This window comes from Protomyctophum parallelum (genome assembly GCF_964188405.1).
Source record: "Protomyctophum parallelum genome assembly, chromosome: 19".
NCBI lineage: Eukaryota > Metazoa > Chordata > Actinopteri > Myctophiformes > Myctophidae > Protomyctophum > Protomyctophum parallelum.
The window spans coordinates 22,729,408-22,756,552 of record NC_139717.1 but is presented as its reverse complement, the minus strand read 5'-3'; the positions used below and the strand labels follow the sequence as shown (position 1 = coordinate 22,756,552).

Here is a 27,145-nt window from a genome sequence, read left to right as displayed (position 1 = left end):
AGTAGCTAGAAGTAGCTAGATGTAGCCAAAATGGGCAGTCAAAAACACAATCTTTGGTTAGAATTGACTTAGATCAAGAGTTCGAAGATTTTTCCTCCCATCCACTGAAATGGAGGGGGACCACTTTGGATGACGTCCCAACCCGGAAATGACATTGAATGTTGCTCAATCGACGCTATACCAGCATGTAGACTGGTGCGCTCGGTTATGATATGATTAAAGGCGGAACTTTTGATTAATCTCCGTCCTGGGAGAGGAGAGGAGAGGAGAGGAGAGGAGAGGAGAGGAGAGGAGAGGAGAGGAGAGGAGAGGAGAGGAGAGGAGAGGAGAGGAGAGGAGAGGAGAGGAGAGGAGAGGAGAGGAGAGGAGAGGAGAGGGACCTCTGACCTTCAGTGTTTGTATTTCAGCTTCCAGCTGTTTGGAGAAGATCTCTGAATGTTCACGAAGCTTCCTCTCTTTAGACGCCTCCGCCTTCAACTCCTCCACCTGTGCCTCCAGCTGTGCACGCACACACACACACGCACACAGGTCACTTTTCTGTACATATGCAATGCCGGCCCTGAGCAATTTGATGCCCTGTAGGAAGGATTTGTTTCCCGGCTCGTGAGTCATTTTGTTTCATATAATATCAACTCAATGCATTCGTGTCCCATGGAGGACGACGGGGATCAAGATGGTGTCAGACCGTCAGCGACAACGAGAAGGAAATGTAACTTTTTAGACCGCATGGCGGTGGAAATGATCGGGGGACGACCATAGTGAGTGGCACATACAGTGTTTTTGGCAGCACATTTAGATTTCAGTTTTAGTCATAGTCTCTTGAATGGTTTAGTTTTAGTCACCTGGAATGTTTTAGCGTTAGTCTAGTGTTAAGGGCAGTCCATACTCTCTCCGACCACCGAACTTTTCGTCGGAAAGATCAGACTTTAATTTCTTCTCCGAAGTAGAGTTCGGAGAGTCACATCATACGGGAGTGCAGCTTTCAGAACAAAAATTCTGAGGAATGCGTTTCAGAAGTTGTGAGTGACGTCATGTTGTAGTTGTACCGGAGCTTTCAGACGAAAAGTTTGATGGTCGTAGATAGTATGGACTTCCCTTTAGTCTAGTTTCAGTCGACTAAATCTACAGTTGATTTAGTCGACTAAAATGTATTTCGGCGGGCCTTGATGGCTGCTTTTACACTTGCTGACAATAGCAATAACACAAATGTTAGGAAGGGACTAGTGGACAAGAGATCCAGTATAAGTAAAAGACAAGTTATTTTACACTTGGTTGCATGCAGAAAATAGCCCATCTACAAGCTCACAGCGCGTCGCAGCGTGACACGTTGTGAGCTTGAAGATCGGCTATTATCAGCAAGTGTAAAATCGGTCATTACGACGGCATCGAGGCCCGCCCCAAAACACATTTTAGCCAACAAAATCTAATGTAGATTTAGTCGACTGGAAATCTCATGATATTCAGTCAACTAAAAACTAGACTAACTTAGACTAAATTTGCTGTCATAATCAACACTGAGCACTAGTAGTCCTACGTCCTTGCAGGGCTTTAAGCAACTAGTCGACTATTCATCTAGTCGACTATTCAACTAGTCGACTATTCAACTAGTCGACTAGTAGAATAGTCGACTATTCATCTAGTCGACTATTCATCTAGTCGACTATTCAACTAGTCGACTAGTAGAATAGTCGACTATTCAACTAGTCGACTAGTTGAATAGTCGACTATTCATCTAGTCGACTATTCAACTAGTCGACTAGTAGAATAGTCGACTATTCAACTAGTCGACTAGTTGAATAGTCGACTATTCTACTAGTCGACTAGTAAATCCACTAGTCGACCTTGATGGTACTAGTTGATGAGAAAAAATAATAATAAAATCAAAAAGTTTCCCCCCGATTGTGTAGATCAGGTAGATTATAGTAATAGCCACCAATATACACATTTTTAAATGTACAAATATTTAATTCCAAAAATAATAATAATGTAATATGTAGTTAAACCACTAGTCGACTAGTAAAAAAAAAAGACTAGAAGGTGAATGCCCTAGTAGTATACCTCCTTGCGGGCGCGGTCCGCCTTCCGGACATCCTGCTTCATGGCGTCCATCTTTTGGCCGGCGGCGTCCGCCTCGTCGTCGCGGTCGCGCAGCTGGCGGACGAGCCGCTGCTTGGCCGAGCGCAGCTCCGACGTCTGCTCCGACAGAGAGCTGAACTCCTGGACCGCCAGGCGCCGCGCACCGTGCGACTCCTTCAGCTCCTTGGACTGAGCCTTCAGACGCTCCAGAGACTCTGACAGTTGCTGAGGAGGAGAGGAGGAGGAGGAGGAGGAGGAGGAGAGGAGAAGGAGGAGAGGAGAAGAGGAGGAGGGGGAGAGGAGGAGGAGGAGAGGAGAAGAGGAGGAGGAGGAGAAGAGGAGAAGAGGAGGAGGAGGGGGAGAGGAGGAGAAGGAGAGGAGAGAGGAGGAGGAGGAGAGGAGAAGAGAAGGAGGAGAGGAGAAGAGGAGGAGGGGGAGAGGAGAGGAGGAGGAGGAGAGGAGAGAGAGGAGAGGAGAGGAGAGGAGAGGAGAGGAGAGGAGAGGAGAGGAGAGGAGAGGAGAGGAGAGGAGAGGAGAGGAGAGGAGAGGAGGAGGAGAGAGGAGGAGGAGAAGGAGGAGGAGGAGAGGAGAAGAGGAGGAGGGGGAGGAGAAGAGGAGGAGGAGAGGAGAAGAGAGGAGGAGGAGAGGAGAAGAGGAGGAGAGGAGAAGGGGAGGAGGAGGGGGAGGAGGAGGAGGAGGAGGAGGAGGAGAGGAGGAGGAGAGGAGAAGAGGAGTGTGATTATTTCTCCTTCAAGCTACCATGGGACTGCATCTTCAGAAACTGCCAGAGACTCAGAGAGAGTTATGTTATGTTTTAGCTATTGGAAAATAGCAGATCTGCAAGCTCATAGCACGGCACCGAGTGCCCGCCGTGCTATGAGCTTGTAGGTCTGCCATTTTTGAAAGAGCGTGAAAATGTTCCTCAAATCTTTGAATATACATATTCTTTCAGTCCCTGGAACAACATATTTTCAGATGGGGGTCCGCAGCCAATCTGCTATTTTCAGCATGCAACCAATTGTAAAAGGACTTATAGTCCCACTAGTCCCTTTCTAACATTTTAGTCTAGTTTGTATTTGTTGACAAAATCAACAGTATATTTAGTCATATAGTTTTAGTCATCATGGCTTAGTTTTTATGACGTTTTCGTCAGTGGAAAAAGGTAGCCGACGAACATTTTTTGTCAGTGTTAGTCGACGAAAACGACACTGGTTTGAGGTATAGGTTGTCGGTCTAATGACTGTCGGAAACTAAAGCCTGTACCTGTGTGCACGCGCGTGCGTGTGTGTGTGCGCGCGCGTAAACGTGTGCGTGTGTGTGCGCGCGCGTGTGTGTGTGTGCGCGTGTGTGTGTGCGTGCGTGCGTGTTACCTTGTGCACGTCGTCCTTGTCCTGTCTCAGGGTCTTCAGCTGTTTGTCCAGGGCTTTGATCTTGGAGCGGAGCTCTCGTAGTCCTGCCGTAGCGTCACCCCGCCTCCTCCAGCTGGTGTTCCAGCCTATCGGAGTCTAGGAAAACCCAGGAGAGGGGCGGGGCTTCATTCAGTCGGTTTTTTTACAACACCGTCTGTCTGTGTGTGTGTGTGTGTGTGTGTGTGTGTGTGTTGTTTGTGACAAAAGCACATTATCAATGTCGTTCTGCTTTATCTTTCTGCGCATGTTATCTTTCAATGCATCCACATTGTGGATTGTGAGAGTCTTGTTCTTTCCTATTCATTTGTGAAAGGTAACGGGTCTGGTACAGGGGTGATTGACAGGTGTCAGTGACTGATTGATGCCACCACCCAAGTGTACTAGGGCAGGGGTTCTCAGCGTTCTAAACCGGGAATGCTTTGGCAAGCCCCGCCCCCTCCCGACCCCCAATATAAATTGACTGCTACAATAACCTTAATAATAGAGACAATACACCATACATAAATACTGAAACCAGATATAATCATTAGGGAAGGTGTATGCATGTGCTATGTGTACTATATGTAAACTCTTCATTTCAACTTTCCAGCCATTCAGTTGCAAAGAAAAAAATAAATAATAATAATATTTGAAATAAATTCGGGACCCCCCAAAATAATTTGGCGACCCCCCCCCCCCCCTCGTATAATTTAGCTATTGAAAAACAGCAGACCTACAAGCTCATAGCGTGCTACCGAGTTTTTCAGAATTTTTTTACACTGTAGGATTTAGAAGCCTTTTTTTTTATCGACCTCAGTCCAAAATGGGTTAAACTGCTGTAGACTCTCGCGTGCGCACGAAGTGGATCGGACGCGGTCTTTATTCTTGGTTTTATTTCAGAGTGAAGTTTGCGTTTCCGCTGACTTTGGGACTGGTTTGGAGCGGGAGCAGGGGGGCGGGGGGGTTGAGTTTGTGACTGTCGGTTTGAGTTAGTTTTTCTTGTTTCTTGTGTATTTTGTTCATAGGGGAAAGAGACAGGGTGAGACGTCACTTGTGAAGTGTGTACTGTCCACCCTTTGATTCTGTCCATTACGTTATTTAAGCATCTCTGCATAAAGTGTTCGGAGAAAAACCTCATGATGCTGCTGATTTATTCCTTAGTTAATGATTTGCCTTGCTGTGAAGAGGGCGATTGTTACAGTGAGTCAGTGAGTGTGTGTGTGTGTGTGTGTGAGTGTGTGTGTGTCTGACCTGCCAGTTTCTTTTTCAGTCGTTCTATTTCCTCGTTGAGTTTCTTCATCTCTCGATCTCTGGACAGAGTCCCTGCTCCTCCCCTGGCCGGGGACTCTATATGCATGCACGCACACACGCGTGCACACACACACACACACACACACACACACACACACACACTATCATCAATGAAAATATAACTTTTTTTTCTCCAATAGAACAATGTGTCGGGATGTGACACATTGTGAGCTAAGTAGATGTGGTAAATAATATTTTGAAGCCAACACTTTCGCTCATGTAAATGTGACTAAATTTGACTGAGGGACTGCCAGTTCCTTTCCCCTCCATCAGGCGCCCCGGCTGGCCAGGGGGAGGCAGTTTAGAGACCAGGATCTAGGGTACCTACCCTATGGGACACGGGGAGAACATGCAAACTCCACACAGAAAGGCCCTTTCGCCAACCCCGCCTCGGGTATGGGCACTGATGACGCGGAGGAGGAAACACGCCGCCAGCACCCACAGCGTCCCGAGCGGGAATCGAACCCAGGACCTTCTAGCTGTGAGGCAACAGCACTACCAACTGTGCCACCGTGCCCCTCAGAGCGGACGTTTTTAACTCAAATATTTGCTTCTTGGGGGGGGGGGGGATCCCTGGAACATCATATTTTCAGAGAGAGAACCACCGATATAGAAACTTTTTCAGAAAACTGTCAGGATTTAGAAGACATCGTCTCAGGTCTAAATGGGTCAACACCAAGCGACGCCCAGATCACGATCTTAATGAAATTGGCTCCTACTAAAAAAAGTGCGAGTTACTTTTATCCAACGCTGACGAAAATCGCCAAAACGCTCAGTCCAGTGTCGATTGAAACTAAGACGAAAAATGTCCGTCGACTACCTTTTTTTCACAGACGAAAACTAAATGGAAACTGAATGAAAACTAAGCTATGACGACTGAGACTAAATATACTGACAATTCCGTCGACAAATACAAACTAGACTCTGTAGACATTTTTAAAGCACAGCTCAAGACCCACTTCTACACCATTGCTTTTATTTTTTGCATTACTGCTTGTTTTTTAATGTTTATGCCTTGCTTTTCTTTCTTTTTCTCCATTGCTCTGTAAAGCACTTTGAGCTGCATTTCATGTCGTGAAAGGTGCTATACAAATAAAGTTTTATTATTATTATTATCATTAGACTAAAATGTTTGGAAGGGACTATAGTGGACGAGAGATCCAGTCATTTTTACACTTGCTGAAAATAGCCGATCTACAAGCTCACGACGGCGTCGACTCACCTTGCAGTTTGCGGTTGAGCTCTCGCTTCTCCTCCTCAAGCCTCCGGATCCTCCTCTGGAAGGCCTCCACCTCCTCCTCGCCGCCGCCGCCCGCCTCCCCCGCCGCCACCGAGGTGGAGGAGGAGGAGTTGTTGGAGTAGGAGGAGGAGTTTCCTCCGTCACAGAAGCAGCTGTCCGTGGTGTAGGTGAAGCCCACGAAGGGAAGGTGGTGTCCGCTGAAGCCCGTGTGGCTGACCGGAGGCCCCACGTCCTGGATGTTGTATAGGAGGCAAAAAAGCAAAGTGCACTTTAGTTCGGTCCATTTAACACACTATAGCCCTTACCCGTTGTGAGATATCTTTGAATATAAGATTATTATGTAATTGACCGCCGACCTCCATCTGAAAATATGTTGTTCCAGGGACATCCCAGTAGCAAAGATTTAAGTTAAAAACTTTCTCTGAATTTTTTTTTTCACAAATTTTCAAAACAAGCAGACCTACAAGCTTGTAGCGCGGCACCGAGTGCCGCGCTATGAGCTTGTAGATCTGCTATTTTACAATAGCTAAATTATAACATAATGTTTACCAAACCAAAAGGGGTTCCAGCCCAAAATGGGTTAAGGGACCACTTCACCACTTTTCAATCTATCTTCATATACGGTAATTAGTCCTCACTAATGTTCATGATAAAATATATTTTTAACTACATTTAATTGAATTTAAGATAAATTAAACATTGGTGAAACAACAAGAATTGCTGAAATGCACTTACTGTGGTCAACCATTGGATGGCAGTAGAGCCATATATATATATATATACAAAAAATCTATTTAGACATAATAGATCCCATCCCTAGAAAGTAGCTGATCTACAATGCGTTGTGAGCTTGTAGATCTGCCATTTCTGACGTGTATCTGACGTTTACTGGGATATTGTGACTGAGCAGGGCTGCCAGATTTTGTGAGAATAAAAAGCAAACCAGGTCTATGAAAACAAAGCCCAAAAGAAGCGACAGGCAACTGTCAGGATTTAGAAGACATTTGTAGACTCTGGCCTTTTAATCTTGTCGTTTAGCTCAGTGGTTCTCAAAGTGGGGTCCGGGGGACCCTCAGCGGTCCTTGAGGGAGTTCCAGGGGGTCCCCAGCAAAATGATAGTTTGTAACCAAATGGACCCTTATGGGTCTGTAACTCTGAGAGTGTGCACATGGAACCAAATGGACCCGTTAGGGTCCGTATGGTTCCATTTGTACACTCTCTAAAACACATAAAACAAATAGCGGGCTTATAGGGTAGTAAGCAGCAGCAAAACATGGATTAGATAGTGTGTAAAACAGGTTATGTAGTAGAAGTGTTAACCCATTTTGGGCGGGAACCCCCTTTTGCTTTTTAGGTTTTTCAGAAAACCGTCAGGGTTTTGAAGATATATATTTTTTTTAAATAATTTCGACTAACCGGGTTCTTGAGGATGTCCTCGTCCACGTCGAAGTTGGACGTGTCGGAGGGCGAGGACACGTCGGGGACGTAGGGGGCCTCCAGCGAGCGGATGTTGTCCCAGTCCACGCCGCGGAAGAACGGGTGGGCCTTGAAGTCCTCGATGCCCCGCTGGCCCAGGCGGCGGTCCCGCGAGCAGATCAGGCTGCGGATCAGGTCCTTGGCGTCCTCCGAGACGTCCGCCACGTGAGAAGGGAACTGGAAACGCTCCTGGGGACAGACGGACGGGACGGACAGACAGACAGGGTTCAGACTTAGAGAGCATACTGTAGGTGAGTTCCAGTCTAGCCCTATGGCATATAGGCAGCTCCCGGCAGGATCCGCCGGGAGAAACTAGACGCAGCTGCAGGACATGAGATTAGAGCGACAGAGAGAGAGTGTGTGTGTGTGTGTCTGTACATGTGTGCGTCAATTCGTGCAGACGAATCAATAATCAGCAGAGAGGGAGCGCCGTTTGCGTTACTCTATGCCGAATTGAAGTGGACTCGGCCCCAGACTTTTCTTTTTCTCCATAGAAATAAATAAAAACAGCTGGGTTTCCAAGGCTAGACTAGGGCTAGAACAAAGCATTTTTTCTTTTAACTAAATAGTGAAATAGTTAGCATGCCATGTCGCAGAGCTTGTAGATCTGCTAGCATTTTGACAAATTTCACTAACCCCCCCCCCCCCCCCCCCGCGATGCGCTTCTTGAGCTCCACGATTCACAAATCAGTGGCTACGTTTACATGAGCAGTTAAATCCCCTTTTCATTCCGAATAGAAGTTAAATCCTATTAAACGTTGTCATGTAAACACCTACAAAAACTTTAAATCCGAAGTCAGCCCTGCGCACGCGCACGCGCGCACACACACACACACACACACACACACACGCACGCACGCAGTCCCAAGAATACGCTATTATGTGGGGCACGTTGTCAGCCTGTAGATCAGCTCTTACTTACACAATGTAGGCTATGCCTACGTGCATTGTGCAAAGACAAAGCACAAATAAATCCAATAACCTTGTGAGGTGCGCAGCGAAAAGTTGATAAATGCGTTTTACTGCTTTGTGTGTGTGTGTGTGTGTGTGTGTGTGTGTGTGTGTGTGTGTGTGTGTGTGTGTGTGTGTGTGTGTGTGTGCGTGCGTTCTCTCTCTCTCTCTCTCTCTCTCTCTCTGGTCCAGTGCTTACAGCGAGAGAGACTCGCTGTAAGCACTGGACCAGGGCTACTATCCAACCAGCAGCCCAAAAGCTGCAGCGGAATGAAATGATGGGATTTCAAAGTATGGTCTTTCGTCTGTAGGCTAATGTTTGTATTGTTGAGACATAGGCTATACTGAATGAACTGCCTATATTTTATGTGTCCAACAGATGGCGTAGTTTCACATGAAATAACATGTGTCATGGCTTATATATCACACCAATGACAACGTCCATGTAAACGTTCATTCAGAATGACCATTTCCCATGGAAACTCGCAGCAAAAAACATTACTTCCGAAGTATTTCATTCGGAAGTATTTATTCGGAATGATCAGCCTGCATATAAACGCGGCCACTGACTCACTGTTTAATCGGACCACTGGTATAGTGTGTGTGTGTGTGCGTGCGTGCGTGCGTGCGCATGTACATGATCTTGCCGTATGTTTCCACCCGGCTCTCTGCGTAGAAGGGCGTGTGTGTGTGTGTATGTGCGCACGTGTATGTGTGTGCGTGCTTGCTTGCTTGCTTGCTATACCTCATGATCTTGCCGTAGGTCTCCACCCGGGTCTCTGCGTAGAAGCGTGTGTCTGTGTGCGTGCATGCGTGCGTGGGTGCCGTGCGTGCATGCGTGCGGTGCACGCCGCCTGTTACCTCATGGTTCATGATCTTGCCGTAGGTCTCCACCAGGCTCTCGGCGTAGAAGGGGGTCTCTCCAAACAGCATCTCGTACACACACACGCCCAGCGACCACCAGTCACACTCGGGCCCGTAGCGGCCCATCCCGTCCTCCATGGCTTGCAGGATCTCTGGGGAGATGTAGTCCGGAGTGCCCACCGCCACCGACGACTGCACCTGCACAAACACACACACACAGAGACGCCATTACACTTGTAGTCCACATTATACTTGTAGTCCAAGTCCCAAACGTTTTAGCCCCGTGGCCCGAAAGAGAAATGTATGATGTCTCCTCCCGGGGACCCAAACGAGTGGCAGATCTGAGCTTGTAGATCTGAGCTTGTAGATCTGAGCTTGTAGATCTGAGCGTGTAGACTTTTGTAGATGTGAGCTTGTAGATTTTCACTAGTACTTAAAACATTTGTTTTCTAATTTATGGAATTTCTTAAGATTTTGCTTTGATTTCCTCATGAAATTACTGGGGGGAAAATAGTTTAATTCGTTTTTAATTCATGGGGGGGGGGGGAGGAATGCTTTTTTGGGAATGTATTTTTGAAAATGTTTTGAAATGATAATAATAATTCAAAACAAAAATGTAGGAAACAATGGTCTAAATATTAGAGCTTGTTAATTTTTAGGTTCAGGCTTATCGAGCCGGGTTCTTATCGAGCCCACTATGAATCCGAACAGAACCAGTATCTTTTAGAGCCTTCAAGACAAGTACACTATGTTTTATAACAGACAGAATGTCATTGACCCATCTACTTTTGGAAAGTAATATTGAAGACATTCCAAGCATTCGTTTTATGGCTATGGCAGTTTTTTAGCCCGAGGAGTGTTTCTCGTGCAAAACTAATGCTTGGAATGGATTCGGAATGATAAAAACCCCCCTAGTTTGACATGTCACATGCTACTTAAAGCAAAATTTAGAAAATTTTGCCTTATATTGGTTGTTGATGGTACCCCAACTTTGGTACCCCAACTTTCAGCAGCTGTCAAAACTTCCCCTCGGGTGGCTGAATAGAAACCAATGTGGCATGTGTTACTAGACACCTTTACAAACACATTGGTGAAGACAATTCTGAGTAAGAAATGTACAGTATTCCCACATTTGTACATTATTCTGACAATATTCTGTGACTATAAATAACGAATGATTCAGAAGCTGTGTTCACGACTTCACGTTCACTCTTCCATTGGAATGAATACTCAACCAGTGCTGGTTTTGGCAGCAAATGTAGATTTTTGGTTTAGTCAGTGTCTCTTGAATAGTTTTCATTTAGTTTCAGTCACTTTTTGGTCACCTGGAATGTCTTAGTGATAGTCTAGATTTAGTCGACTAAATCTACAGTTGATTTAATCAACAAAAATTTATTTTGGCGGGCCTTGATGCCATCGTAATGACTGTTTTTACATTTGCTGAAAATAGCAAATGTATATATAGCAAATGTAAAATAGCAAATCTGTTATTTGCAGCATGCAACCAAGAGTAAAATGACTTATACTGGATCTATTGTCCACCAGTACCTTCCTAACATTTTAGTCTAGTTTGTGTCTGTTGACAAAATTGTCAATATTATAATAGTCTTAGTTTTAGTCATCATAGCTTAGTTCTCATTTAGTTTCCATTTAGTTTTCCATCAGTGGAAAAAGGGGAGTCGACAAACATTTTTCGTCTTTAGTTATTTAGTAACGACGAAAACCCCACTGGAATGAATAGACTCAAGTTCAACCTGCCGGATAAGAGAAGTCGTTCAGTCTTTCTTTCTTTTTGTCTTTTTCTTTTTGCGGAGAACACGAAGGCCGAGTGGTGAATGCTGAGTAGGGCCGAGTCAGCACTCGGCACACTAGTAAGAAACCACACACACACAACCCAAGCCTAATACCATGGTGCTAGGTGGCCATATTAACCCATGTTGGGCAGGGAACCCCTTTTGGTGTTTTAAACATTATTTTATAATTTAGCTATTGAAAAATAGCAGATCTACAAGCTCTCGGTGCCGCGCTACGAGCTTGTAGGTCTGCAATTTTTTTTTTTAATCATGAATATGTGGCGCATATCTTGCGCGTTTTCAACTTAAAACTTCGCTTCTGGGAGGTCCCTGGAACAACATATTTTCAGATGGGGGTCGGCGACCAAATACTGATCATTCTAGGGTTCCTTTGTATGAAAATGACACGGAAACATGAGTTTTTCAGAAAACTATCAGGATTTAGAAGACATTTGTAGAATCGTCCGCAGGTCTAAATGGGTTAACATAATTACAAAGTCAGCAACAACTTGTGTCTCGGCAGGAGGAAAAAAACCCAAAACTAAACTAAACCCAAACACGTCTTCAGTAGACTTGACTACTGTAAATGGTAAATGGTGCATTTTATATAGCGCTTTTTATCCAAAGCGCTTTACATAGATTGGGCATTACATTCGATTAGGGAGTCTTGTCTCAAGGACACCTCGACACTAACTCTGGGGGAGCCCACAGGGATCGAATCGGGAACCTCACCGTTCACATCCGGCAAACTATAGAGCGTCGCAGTCCCACCCCCTTTCATGACGACGCCAGGCCCAGGAAATGATTCCCAATGCATTTTTCCCATAGACATTTCAAAAGGTATTTATTTAAAGACGGTTACGCCGCGGACAAAGCCAACTCGAGTCGTGACAACTCATGACAACAAACACAATATTTTGGACCAAACAAATAATTACAAAAATAAAATAAAAAAGTGTTGTAACCTGCCGTTTTTTGTCTTCTTTCTAATTATTTGTTCGGCCCAAAAAATTGTGTTTGTTGTCATGATTTGTCACGACAAGAGTTGGCTTTGTCCGTGGTGTAAACGTCTTTAAATAAATACTTTTTGAAATGTCTATGAGGAAAATGAACGGAGAATCATTCCCTGGGCCCTGGTAGGGGGCGGGACTGCGACGCTCTATACCGGCCACTCTACCGCTGAGTCACTGGCACTGCCGCCCATTTGTATGCACCTTGCGTGTGTGCGTGTGTGTGTGCCTTACCGTTCCATCCTCCATCATCTTCAGACAGGAACCAAAGTCTGCCAGTCGAATGTGTCCGTTAACGTCCAGCAACACGTTGTCCGGTTTCAGGTCCCTGTTACGCACGCACGCACGCACGCACGCACGCACGCACGCACACACACACACACACACACACACACACACACACACACACACACACACACACACACACACACACACACACACACACACACACACACACACACACACACACACACACACACACACACACACACACACACACACACACACAATAATGTAATAATAATAACAACAACAATATTAATAGTCAATTTGTGTAGCACCTTTCATGCAACTCAAAGTGCTTTACAGACCAATGGAGAAAGAAAGAAAAGAAAAGCGAGGCATAAGACATGACAGATAACAGCAGTAATACAATACAGTGAGGACACGAATAACCAAAAGAAATGTAAAAGATCAATTAAAAGCAGCGGAGTGTAGAGGTGTGTCTTGAGCTGCGCTTTAGCCCATTCTGGGCGGGAACCCCTTTTGGTGTTTTAAATAAGCATTATGTTATACTTTAGCTATTGAAAAAATAGCAGATCTACAAGCTCATAGCGCGGCACCATGTGGCACGCTACGAGCTTGTAGGTCTGCTATTAGGTCTGCTATTCTTTCAGAGCGAACTTTTTTTTAATTCGACGTCAGGCACATGAGACAAAGGCAACGTGTGTGTGTGTGTGTGTGTGTGTGTGTGTGCGCGTGTGCACGCTCGCCTTCGTGTACAGAATGTCGTTTGTACCGTGCACGTATATAGGATTGTTTTTATTTATAGTAAAAGTACCAATAATGCAATTAAAAACTACTTCGTTACAATGTACTTGAGTAAAAGTACAACAGTAGTGGCATCAAAATGTACTTAAAGTACTAAAAGTAAAAGTACTCAAATATTTCAAATAATTGTAGTGGAGTAAAAGTACAATTTTTGAAGTAGAAGTGGAGTAGAACTTAAAGTATTGGAAATTGGAAATAGTGAAGTGAAGTACAAATACCTCAAAATTGTACTTAAGTACAGTACTTAAGTAAAAGTACTGTTGTAGTGTTGTTTTCCTCGACTAATACTATGACGAAAAACGTTCGCCGACTGCCTTTTTTTCACCGCCGAAAACCGAATGGAAACTAAATGAAAACTAAGCTATGATAAAATATACTGACAATTTCGTCTACAGATAAAAAAACTAGACTAATATGTTAGGAAGGGACTAGTGGACAAGAGATCCAGTATAAGTCATTTAACACTTGCATGCTTGCAGCAGATCTACAAGCTCACAACACGTTGCGCTGCGTGGGCTTGCATATCGGCTATTTTCAGCAAGTGTAAACACACACACTCACACACACACCAGTGTTGTTTTTGTTGACTAGAACAGAGACGAAAAATGTTTGTCGACTACATTTTTTTCACTGACGAAAACTAAATGGAAACTAAGTGAAAACTAAGCTACCGGTATGATGACTGAAACTAAGACCAAATATATTGACAATTTTGTCAACAGACAAAAACTAGACCAATATGTTAGGAAGGGACTATAGTGGACAAGAGATCCAGTATAAGTCCTGTTACACCTCGTCGCATGCTGAAAATAGCCGATCGCAGCGCGACACGCTGTGAGCTTGCAGATCGGCTATTTTCAAGCAAGTGTAAACGCACACGCACACGCACACGCACATGCACACACGGCCCCTACCTGTGCACGTAGTGCTGCTGGTGGATGGAGTGCACGGCGAGGACCATCTCGGCCACGTAGAACCGGGCCATGTCTTCTGGGAGACGGTCCTCAAACTTACTGAGCAGCGTCAACAGATCTCCACCCACGTAGTAGTCCATCACCAGGTACTGAAAACACACACACACACACACACACACACATGCACGCACACACATGCACACACACACACACACACACACACCACGTCATATACACACTTCTTTAGCTCAAGATCGCAGAAAAAGAGTGACGGCACGTTAACTCTTTCACACATGTGGGCAGCGGTTAGTTGCGTAGTGCAGGGTGGTGATCCACTGTACTATACTGTGCTATACTGTACTATAACTACAGTGCAGTAGCGCTAGGGCTTTATGCAACTGGTCGACTAAGCCCTGAGTAGTACTAACTCACCAGGTAGTTGTCGTCCTGGAAGGCATAGTGCAGGGTGGTATACTGTACTCTACTGTACTCTACTGTACTGTACTGACCAGGTAGTTATCGTCCTGGAAGGCGTAGTGCAGGGTGGTGATCCACTGACAGTCTCCGTTCACCAGAACGTTCCTCTCCTCTCTGAAGCACGCCGTCTGTAATGGACAACAATCCGTCACCGTATTCGTCATGTCAAAATAAATCCTTTTTTAATATGATATAACCTCGTGCCATCTGGACAAAGATACAGAACCTTGCCATGGAGTAAGGTCCGTTTTGGCAGGAGTTTTGTCCCCTCGGCCATCATTGCGGCATTGAGCCATTCTGGGCGGGGAACCCCTTTAAAATTTTCATCCCACGATTTTTGTAACCCATTTCTCACCCCTGTGTCAATTATCTAATGTGATCCTGGGCTCTACACACCCTCCGCCAACCTAGTCCCCATATATGGGGGACAAGGGGAGAGCAACGGACTTGAACTCATGCTTCCTTCATGCCTGAGTGTCCAAGTTGCTCCTTTACACCTGACAGGGGGGAGTTTCCCTGGTTGGACGTATAGCATGTGGAAGGAACACGTTATTCCGATTCCCCTCCATCAGGCGCCCCGGCTGGCCAGGGGGAGGCAGTTTAAAGACAAGGATTACTGCATGTTTTTTGTGAGACAACGGGGAGAACATGCAAACGCCACACAGAAAGGCCCCCACAGCGTCACCAGCGGGAATCGAACCCAGGACCTTCTAGCTTTGAGGTGACGGCACTACCGGCGGTGCCACCGTGCCCTCCCTTTTGGTGTTTTAAGCAGCATGTTATACTTTAGCTATTTAAAAATAGCAGATCTACAAGCTTTGTAGAATTGTAGAATCGTCAAAGAAACTGCCCCGCCGATAAGACTGCATGCGGTGGGAACCTCGTGTTTTTGTATTGTGTCGGGTGTCGTTTTCATGTGGGCGTTCGAACAGAACCGTGAAGACGAACGTCCTTCAGGAAAATAAAGATTACTATTATTATTATTATTATTATTATTATGTCGCCATCACAGCGCTTCATTACATGACACACGAGTGCAGTGCTTCTCAACATGGGTGCCGTGACTCGAGAGCCATTGAGAGGGAGAGTCCCGGCCAATGAGGGGGGAGGAAAAAACAAACAAAATACACAAGCATTATCTATTTCCACCATTTCTAATATAAGACTATATGCAAAATAATTGTCGGTCTGTAAGTCGGTCTTTTTTTTTATTTATTTTTTTATGTCGTGTGGGTGTGTCTGTATATGAGTGGGCGTGTCTGCAGGCCAGTGGGCGTGTCTGCAGGCCAGTGGGCGTGTCTGTAGGCCAGTGGGCGTGTCTGCAGGCCAGTGGGCGTGTCTGCAGGCCAGTGGGCGTGTCTGTAGGCCAGTGGGCGTGTCTGTAGGCCAGTGGGCGTGTCTGTAGGCCAGTGGGCGTGTCTGCAGGCCAGTGGGCGTGTCTGCAGGCCAGTGGGCGTGTCTGCAGGCCAGTGGGCGTGTGTCTGTAGGCCAGTGGGCGTGTCTGCAGGCCAGTGGGCGTGTGTCTGTAGGCCAGTGGGCGTGTGTCTGTAGGCCAGTGGGCGTGTCTGTAGGCCAGTGGGCGTGTCTGTGTGGTACCTCGGCTCTCTTCAACATCTCCCATTTGTTGAGGATCTTCATGGCATAGACACGTTCCGTGTTCTTCATCTTCACGACCGCCACCTGACGCACGCACACACACACACACACACACACAGGCGCACACACGCACACGCACACGCACACACACGAATAATGGAAAGAACATCGGTTGCAGTTAATGAAAACCAAACCACCACCAGCACGACAAATCCCCTGCAGTCAAGTTCTGACCTTGTTTGACCGTGTCCTTATTTGTGTGTTTGCTCTATTCCGTGAACCACTTAAAGCTGCTATGAGCAATAATAATATGTCAACATTTCAATGAACCGCCGACCCAGGGATCATTGGACGACCTGCTCTACCTCCTGAGCCACAGCCGCCACAATGTGCGTTGCTGCACAGACTTGCGGACACGATGACGATGCCACACCAGCATTTGGCAGCTTGTGCCTCTATGAGTAATACACACCCATAGAGGCATAATTAATAATAATAATACAGCCAACCCCGCTTACGATTTACAATGTAGACCGTTAGCAGATGCTCCTAATCCAGAGTGATTTACAGTAAGCAAGAACAACACATACATGGAATGCAGAGAGACAGGGGGCGGCTGTGGCTCAAGAGGTAGAGCAGGTCGTCCAATGAGCCATGGGTCGGCGGTTCGAATCCCGGCTCCTCCTGTCCGCATGTTGAAATGTCCTTGGGCAAGACACTGAACGCCAAATTGCTCCCGGTGTGCTGGTTGGTACCTTGCATGGCTTCCGCTGCAATCGGTGTATGAATGTGTGTGTGAATGGGTGAATGTAATGCACAATCTATGTAAAGCGCCTTGGATAAAGGCGCTATATAAATGCACCATTTACCATTTTACCTGCTAACCGTAGCATGGAACTAGCACGGAGGACGCTAACCTGCTAACCGTAGCATGGAACTAGCATGGAGTACGCTAACCTGCTAACCGTAGCATGGAACTAGCACGGAGGACGCTAACCTGCTAACCGTAGCATGGAACTAGCACGGAGGACGCCAACCTGCTAACCGTAGCATGGAACTAGCATGGAGTACGCTAACCTGCTAACCGTAGCATGGAACTAGCATGGAGTACGCTAACCTGCTAACCGTAGCATGGAACTAGCACGGAGGACGCTAACCTGCTAACCGTAGCATGGAACTAGCACGGAGGACGCTAACCTGCTAACCGTAGCATGGAACTAGCATGGAGTACGCTAAACTGCTAACCTTAGCATGGAACTAGCACGGAGGACGCTAACCTGCTAACCGTAGCATGGAACTAGCACGGAGGACGCTAACCTGCTAACCGTAGCATGGAACTAGCATGGAGTACGCTGACCTGCTAACCGTAGCATGGAACTAGCATGGAGTACGCTAACCTGCTAACCGTAGCATGGAACTAGCACGGAGGACGCTAACCTGCTAACCGTAGCATGGAACTAGCACGGAGGACGCTAACCTGCTAATCGTAGCATGGAACTAGCATGGAGTACGCTAACCTGCTAACCTTAGCATGGAACTAGCACGGAGGCAGAGTTGTTTTTGTCGACTAAAACTAAGACGGAGAATGTCCGTCGACGGCACTCCATCTTTAAGGGCCATGCTGAAACATTTACAGTACGTTAGTAGTGGGCGATTGGGCGATAGCCAATGAAATTCAAGCGACGCTCGCCGTTGGTCGCCCGCTGTTAAAACGTACTGAGTCTGTATTTCATCCATAGCTGCATGCTCTGGGCTCCGAATACTTTAATCATCATTTTAATTTAAATTCAGACACAAATAGGCTGCTGTCATTTCTAAATCCCTTCTGCCCCGGTCAAAACAAGTCTGATCGTGTGTGTGTGTGCGTGACTGCGTGTGTGTGTGTGTGTGTGTGTGTGTGTGTGTGTGTGTGGACCATTTCTCTGCCAAAGAAGAGGTGTGTCACAACAACCATACCTGGTTGCCACAACAACGCTCTCTCTCTCCCACAACACTCTCTCTCTCCCTCTCTCTCTCTCTCAACATTAAGGCTGACCTGATTCTGACGCAGAGCCAGGATGACTAAGCACGCCCTCAAACACCCACCCCCATGTACGTGCATACGCACACACACACACACACACACACACACACACACACACACACACACACACACACACACACACACACACACACACACACACACACACACACGTGACTAAATATACTGTCAATTCCGTCGACAAGTACAAATAGACAAGACGAAAATATAATTCCTACGTCCTAAAGTCATGCTTTAGGATGCAATCAAGGCCCGCCAAAAACACATGTTAGTCGACTAAATCAACTGTAGATTTAGTCGACTAGACCAGTGGTTCTCAAACTTTTCAGCCCGTTGACCCAAAACCGAAATTAGACATTCGCCAGGGACCCAAAACTACTGAAAATAGCCGATGTGTGTGTGTATTCTCTGTGTTCATGTCAAAGCGTGGGATTGCCCAAAGGTGTTCATATTCAAATACAATGTCCATCAATTTGCCAGAGAATCACTATGTCTCATGTGTTTACTTATCTATATCCACAAAAATAAATATTTCCCTTAAAGAAAACCCTGCACTATCCGCAAGTTTCACACATATTTAATGTCATTTGCTAAGTAGTTACTGTATCGATTTAAATCGCATCGGATCGCCATAACGAACCAATATCGTCCGTGTATCGTATCGTCGACCATGTATCGTGATACGTATCTTATATCTGTTAAAATGTATCGTTAATCGTTACATAACACCCCTAAGGTTTTGTGATAATAAATCCGAATCAACAAAGTAACTAGTAACAAATAACTGTAGTGGAGTAAAAGTACAATATTTGCCTCAGACATGTAGTGGAGTAGAAGTACAGATATGTTCATTATGTTTGAAATAAAACACCATTAGCCTTTTCATGCCACACACACCGCCTAGAAGAGTAAATGTACTTAGAAGTTACTTTAGGCCCACTGGTCATAAACAGGAAATGCTACAAGCTACGCTTATCTGGAAAAACACTTCCTGCCGCTCCGCTGGAGACGCGCACGCCGTCCATGGAACTTCCTGTTCAGAAGTCAGGCCAGGAAGTCGACTGACACTCAACGACTACACGGCGCTCGTTAAGACGTGCGTTAGCCCGTTCTGGGAGGGAACTCCTATTGGTGTTTTAAAGCATTATGTTATACTTTAGTTGTTGAAAAATAGCAGATCTACAAGCTCGTAGCGCGGCACTCTACGAGCTTGTAGGTCTGCTATTTATTTATTTTATCGCGAAAATGTGGCGCAAAACCTTGAATATATATTCTTTCAGAGCAAACGTTTTTTAACTCAACTCTTTGCTTCTGGGGTGGGGGGGGGGGGACCCTGGAACAATATATTTTGAGATTGGGGAATACAGATAATTCTGGGGGTTCCTCGACATGAAATAGTTTGAGAACCACTGACATAGAAACATGGGGAGAAAACTGCCGGGATTTAGAAGGCCTTTGTAGAATCGAGCTCATGGGTCTAAATGGGTTAAGCAAATTAACATGCTATATCACCGCATATATAATTGTCCGTGTAAAAAGAGTGAATGAGAGAAAGAATGAGAGAAAGAATTGAGTTAAAATGTTCACTCTGTAACAATATATATTCAAAGATTTGAGTCACATTTTCACGATTTTTCAAAAATAGCAGACCTACAAGCTCAGAGTGCTCACTCGGTGGCGCGCTATGAGCTTGTAGATCTGCTATTTTTCAATAGCTAAATTATAACATAATGTTAAAAACATTATGCTCGTAGCTTGTACAGATACAGATAATTCTGGGGGTCCTTGACATGAAAAAGGTTGAGCAAAGTAAGCTCTGAAGAAATGTTCAAAATATTTTCGTGAAACGGAAATGGCGGTTATTGTGGAATAGTTGTCTGGCTACCAGTGTTGTTTTTGGCAGCACATTTTGATTTTAGTTTTAGTCATAGTCTCTTGAATAGTTTTCATTTAGTTTTAGTCACATTGTAGTCACTCGGAATCTCTTAGTGTTGGTCTAGTTTTAGTCGACTAAATATCACAGGATTTTAGTCGACTAAAATGTGTTTTGCCCGGTTCTTGGTGCCGTCGTAATGACTGTGTTTTTACACTTGCTGAAAATAGCCGATCTACAAGCTCACAACGCGTCGCAGCGGTGAGCTTGTAGATCAGCCATTTCCCGGATGCAACCAATTGTAAGAATGACTTATACTAGTCTAAACTAAGTATGCACCCCCTAGTCCCTTCCTAACATTTTAGTTTACGTTTAGTTTACGTCAGTGAAAAAAAGAGGCAGTGGACGAACAATTTTTGTCTTATAGTTTTAGTCGACGAAATCAACACTGGCTGGCTACCGGAGACTAGTTGGGGGTGGGGGGGGAGGGGTCTATTTTAGGTCATTACTTCCTGTCTGGCTCAGGTATCAGGTATTTCCTGTTAGACTTCCCGGGAATCCAGCCTCTGCCCTGACCCAACTTCCTGTTCACTTGTTGTAACCAATCGCGACGACACACACAGGACTCATGCTATAGCTATAGACCACACTCCACGATGTCATGGTGATAGTATTCTTGAATCTCCAAGCATGCCTGCTTGTTGCCACAACCAGAACAGATCTACAAGCTCACCCAACGTGGGCCGTGGCGAAGCCCCGTCGATACGTTTTCTTTTTGGCAAATCCGCGCTGCCCAAGTATATACATTAACCATGTTAACAGCCTGCAGGGCGCATTGTGCAAATGCCGATCTACAAGCTCACATGCGGCACATGGCAGATCGGCCCATGAGCTTGTAGATCTGCTATTTTTTTTTTACGAAATTGTGAAAATGTGTCGCAAATCTGTGAATAATTAATAATATATATATATATTCTTTCACAGCAAATGTTTTGACTCAAATCTTTGCTTCCGGGGGGGGGTCCCTGGAACAACATTATCAGACGGCGGCCAATTACATTAACAGTGACATAGAAACAAAGGGTTTTCATAAAACTGTCATGATTTAGAAGACATTTTGTAGAAACTGGTATCGGGGCTAAATGGGTCCATAAACAGCCAACGCGTTCTCAGGTCAGGATACCAATCTCATCCAATCAGGAGAGAGAACAGAGACAGGAGGAGGATACAGGATAAACGAGTGAAACAGGAAGTGATGAAACGAGGAAGACAGACAGAATTGGATTTAGAATACGATCAAAATGAAGCCGATCAAACGTCTTTAACCCATTTAGGCCTGACGTCGAAATAAAAAAAAGTCTTCTAAATCCTGACAGTTTTCTGAAAAACCTATGTTTCTATGTCAGTTGTGCTCAAACTATTTCATGTCAAGAACCCTTAGAGTATATATTAATAGAGACGGCACCCAAGTTATCCTCCCATCCACTTGCATTAAGTTGCTCTAAAGAGCATGAGGCGATATCACTCCTCCTTCCGGGTAGGAACAGAGTGCATTCTGGGATGGATTTGCCCCAAACACATGAACGCGCTGCCGTTGACTATCATTGCACATGTTCACGTGCGTTCACCAGGGCTCCAGACTAACTTTTTTCACCACCGTCCCGGAACCGTCCCAAAATACAATTTGAACCGTCCCGAAGTAAATGTATACCGTCCCGGGGGGAAAAAAAGTACAAAAAAGCACCACTCAAATTGTGAAATGAATAACTGTATTCCTATTGTAATAGAAATACAATTAAGCCAAACAAATAATGTACTGTATTGAATACATGCAGTACATTATTTGTTTGGCTTCATGTTTCTTCTGTAGATACACTGATTTAGTCAAAATGCTCCCAGATGAAAAATAGGGCTTGGTTAAAAATGTTAATCGAATTAATCAGAGGCTTTGTAATTAATTAATCTAAATTAATCATATTTTAATCGCATATCAATATTCGACCTGAGAACAGTGATATTTATTTTCAAATGGATTTTGTTATTTTGGTGTAGCCTACCAGTGAATCAATGAATAGTGACTACAGTAGCTTATAAAACTTTGGTGTAGGCTACTTGATCAAGACCAACAGATAACGTGCAGCAATGCAGGTATATGAATACTCAAATGTCTATTACATGGTTGGCATGAGAAAACAAATAAAAACAACTTTATTGGGGGAATACTAAGACGAAGGATCAATAAATAATAATAATAATAAATACAATCAATAAAAACTGTGGAATGAGAGCGTTTTGGGGTGTGCATTCCACAGTGTTGGGGCAGCAATTCCAGAACAATCTGAGCATTAGAAAACATCTGTTGCTTCAGAGGATATATACTTATTTAATGTCGATGCCAGCGAGTGCAGTTATCCTTTCATCCGACGGAGCATTGGTCCGAACGACAACCTACCTCCTCCCTCACCCTAACCCTAACCTCCCCCGGGGCAGACACCTAAACCTAACCGCAACCCTCTCCCGATCCGCAGCGCACCTCGGAGCATTGCTCCTTGCTCTGTCGGATGATAGTATGCCTCCCGATGCCAGCTAGCAAGCCTAGCATGGAAGCTAACGTTAAACGTTGGTGTAGTACTGTAGCCCCATGTCCATATGGAACCTTTCTGTGGCACACAACCATGGTTTTATGCACGCTTCCAACCGATAGTTTTTCAATCTAAATGTCCCATCCACGGGGCAAAAGCAATATAATTCCGTTGGGTGAATGTATAGTGTGTGCGTTGTTGTTGCTGTTGTCAACTGTCTGACTTTGACGGCACGGCAAATTCTCATGCTGCTCATCGCTGCACACAAAATGCGCATTTTCAGTGTAAAAACTCCTCTCGTCCCGAAACCGTCCTGAATGAGATACATTTACGTCCCAAATAGATATTTTACAGTCCCCGGGACGTCGGGACGCCGTTAATCTCGAGCCCTGGCGTTCACGTATGAAACAGCGCTCACGTGTCATCATGTGCGCGTGCACACTGATAGTCAACGGACCAGCGCGTCCATGTGTTTGGGCCCAGCGCTGCAATACCAAATTCGGCCACTATGTCCATTTCTCCTCAGGGTTTCCTCCGGGTGCCGTCTCTATCCATACTCTAAGCAAGAACCCCAGAAATGTTATGAAATTGGCCTCCGACCCCAATCTGAAAATATGTTGTTCTAGGGACCCTCCCCCCAGAAGCAAAGATATGAGTTAAAAACGTTCGTTCTGAAAGAATATATTCAAAGATTTGCCCCACATTTTCATGATTTTTCAAAAATAGCAGATCTACAAGCTCATAGCGCGCCACCCTATGAGCTTGTAGATCTGCTATTTTTTCAATAGCTAAAGTATAACATAATGCTTAAAACACCAAAAGGGGTTCCCGTTCAAAATGGTTTAAATAAATACTTCATGAAAAGCCTATGGGGAAAATTAATGGGGAATGATTTCCTGCAACGCTCTTTAGCAATGATTACTGTCACAATAATATATAGAGCTATTTAACACTGTTACTGAACACACACTCTATAGCAATGATTACTGTCACAACATAGAGCTATTTAACACTGTTACTGGAATATCACAAAGGGAACCAAAAACATAACTTAAACCACATGTAAAGTGATAGTTCAAGCACATTGCAAAGGTTCTTGTCAAATAGTTGCCGTTTTTAAATTGCCACAATGATACACATTGTGTATGTGTGCGTGTGTGTGTGTATTGGGGTAGAATGGAATAGGTATGTGTGTGTGTGTGTGTGTGTGTGTGTGTGTGTGTGTGTGTGTGTGTGTGTGTGTGTGTGTGTGTGTGTGTGTGTGTGTGTGCGCGTGAGTGTTTTGTCAAAGCAAATACACTGCATATTTGTGTCCTGCTGAGTCAGGTCAACACACACACACACACACACACACACACACACACACACACACACACACACACACACACACACACACACACACACACGTGCTGCAGCAATGCAAAGAAATGCTTGCTACATTCCAGACATAGACCAACATTCACGGAGGGGAGGGGAGGGGAGGAGAGACCGAGACAGAGACAGAGACAGAGACAGAGACAGACAGACAGACAGACAGACAGACAGACAGACAGACAGACAGACAGACAGACAGACAGACAGGCGTCAGGTCTCACCTCTCCGAAGGCTCCTCGGCCAATCACCTTCAGCATCTCGAAGTCGTCTCGGTGGAGCCGCATCTCTTTGACCGTGGTGGTGAAGGGTCTGACTGGAAACACAACAACAGACCATCAACTGACTGGAAACACAACAACAGACCATCAACTGACTGGAAACACAACAACAGATCATCAACTGACTGGAAACACAACAACAGACCATCAACTGACTGGAAACACAACAACAGACCATCAACTGACTGGAAACTAGGGATGTCAGGGGGTAACCGGCTAGCCCATTAGCCGACCGTTAAGAAATATCCGAGTATGCTTATCAGCTTCATGGTTAATTTGCATAATAATAAATGCGTGTTCTGATCTTAAATCCCTTTATTTTAGATCGTTTTTAGTAATAGTACAACATAAACATTACAGAGACTGTAGTTGTCACTGTACAATACTTTAAAACAGTTGCACACGTGCCTAAAATTGCTGTTATTTGCGCCGCCCAGCTTGTCACACTCCAGGCTGCATGAACAGCGCTCAGGCGCTGTTTTCTTCCCCCTCAATGTCCCAAAGTTTTCTGTTGTACTTCAATGGCTAGTTGGCTACAACGGTAGCTTTGCGGTAGTCAAACCTTAAGCGAGTGAGATTAACACAACATGTCAGAGACCTATACTTGGCATTATTAAATCCATTATTGGTCATTTGACCTGGAGGAGAACGTTTACAGCCGCCGCCGCTTCCTCCTCCTCCAATCTATCTCCCCACACTGGCACGGCTTACGGCTATCAAGTTAGCCATGTGCTATCGATGTTTGAGGGTTTTCTCGTCAGCGAAAAGTCAACAAACAGAACACTAATAATAATAAAAAGGCTTAGCCCATGCGTCCAGTGGCTTTATAGGTATAGGTTGCTCAGATCTGGACTGGACTTATTTATGTTTTGGACTAGAACCGGCAGACCTCTGTACTGTAGACGCGCAGATGCATGCATCATGCAGATGCGATGCGTTGTTTATTGATGATTAAGCCTACAACAATTTATTTATATTGTTAAATGTTTGTCTTTTAAATGTATACCATTCGTCTAGCAACTTTAAATACCGGTATGTAGCCTATACATGCATATTACAAGCCTGGAACAACATATTTTCAGATAGGGGGGGTTGGCGGCCAATTTGATAAGATTTCTGCAAAGTATAATCGTCCTCAGGTCTAAATGAGTTAAATCTGCACCCACTGCATTAACGGTGGTAGTTACAACGGAGCAGTTTAAAATCATGACGCACGCACGCACGCACCCACGCACGCACCCACCCACGCACGCACGCACCCACCCACCCACGCACGCACCCACCCACGCACGCACACGCACGCACGCACGCACGCACACACCCACCCACGCACGCATCTGCGAAGGACATCCGTAATCCCCATTTTAGGAAAGCAATTCGATTATTTTCTTTTGTCCTTTTAATGTGGTATACTGTAGCTCACAACATTGTGAGATATCTGCTATTTCGGTGTGCACAACGCACACACACACACACAAGTGAGGAATAGGAAACAAACTGGCACACATGTCCCTCACAAGAGACAGACAGACAGACAGACAGACAGACAGACAGACAGACAGACAGACAGACATATTCATGATCTAAGAGACAGACGTTTTGTTTGTTTCTGTAGGACAGCGTCTCTCTCTGCATGCCTGTGTGTGTGTGTGTGTGTGTGTGTGTGTGTGTGTGTGTGTGTGTGTGTGTGTGTGTGTGTGTGTGTGTGTGTGTGTGTGTGTGTGTGTGTGTGTGTGTGTGTGTGTGTGTACATTCCTGGTAAAAGACAAGTCTAGTCTAGGGTAAAAGCCTGTGGCTTGCATGTCTTAAGTAATTTAAACATACCTTCGATATCGGGATATCGATTTTTTTTTTTTGGGGGGGGGGGGTGGGGGTCTATATGTCAATAGGTCAATATATAGCTAGTGTAATGCGGAATATATGCTGCATATATATGTATGTATATATATATATATATATATATATATATATATGCCATAATATCCAGGTTCATATGCTTGTTTACACAGTAGGAAATATATCGTTTCACACAGATTAAGATTAATATAAGATTAATAAGATTATGCCTTATGCTGTATATGTCCACATATATGCCACGTATATTGATATACTGTATATGTACATATATGTAGAGACACTGAGACACAATTTGAAATTCGCACAAAAGTGTGGTCAGACAGACAGACAGACAGACCGGTCGAGCCAGTACACTGACCAGCATGAGTTGACATGTACACATGAAAAGCGTCAACGCAGAAACCCAAAATACCAGGCCAACAGGACACACCCTAGAGAAAGCCATATAGCCTCCTAATGCAGAATACAGAGAACCAACACTACCACTATTAGCATCACTGTTGTCTTTGGGCAGCCATTTTGGATTTGTAGCTTTAGTCATTATAGTCTTTTGAATAGTTTTCCTTTATTTTCTTGTTTGAAATACTTTATTTAGGAATGAATACCCCCATTGAGATATAGTATCTCGTTTTTGAGAGGGTCCTAACGTTTTTGCCACATTTTAGTCACTATAGGAAATAGGAATGTCTTAGTTTTACTCGACTAAATGGCATAAGATTTTACTCGACTAAATCTACAGTTGATTTAGTCGACTGAAATGTATTTTGGCGGGCCTCGATGCCGTCGTAATGACCGATTTTACACTTAGCATAGCCGATCTACAAGCTCATTGGTAGATCTGCTATTTTCAGAGTATAAGTCAAGTGTAAAATGACTTATACTGGATCTCTTGTCCACTAGTCCCTTCTAACATTTCAGTGTACTTTTTATTTGTTGACGAAATTGCCAATAGATTTAGTTTTACTTTTAGTCACCATAGCTTAGTTTTCATTTA

General features: G+C 44.8%; 1 protein-coding gene across 1 annotated transcript in view; it reads right to left on the bottom strand.

Annotated features, from left to right (window-relative positions):
* The window catches only part of cdc42bpb (CDC42 binding protein kinase beta (DMPK-like)), an 87,760-nt gene that overhangs the window by 44,438 nt on the left and 16,177 nt on the right, over positions 1 to 27,145 (bottom strand). The window contains 14 exon segments of the mRNA XM_083790010.1: positions 388 to 498; positions 2,059 to 2,301; positions 3,447 to 3,514; positions 3,517 to 3,544; positions 3,547 to 3,581; positions 4,716 to 4,811; positions 5,998 to 6,247; positions 7,432 to 7,680; positions 9,304 to 9,504; positions 12,344 to 12,437; positions 14,074 to 14,222; positions 14,583 to 14,678; positions 16,147 to 16,230; positions 24,238 to 24,329. Of these exon segments, the coding sequence (XP_083646136.1) occupies positions 388 to 498; positions 2,059 to 2,301; positions 3,447 to 3,514; positions 3,517 to 3,544; positions 3,547 to 3,581; positions 4,716 to 4,811; positions 5,998 to 6,247; positions 7,432 to 7,680; positions 9,304 to 9,504; positions 12,344 to 12,437; positions 14,074 to 14,222; positions 14,583 to 14,678; positions 16,147 to 16,230; positions 24,238 to 24,329 (1,796 nt within the window).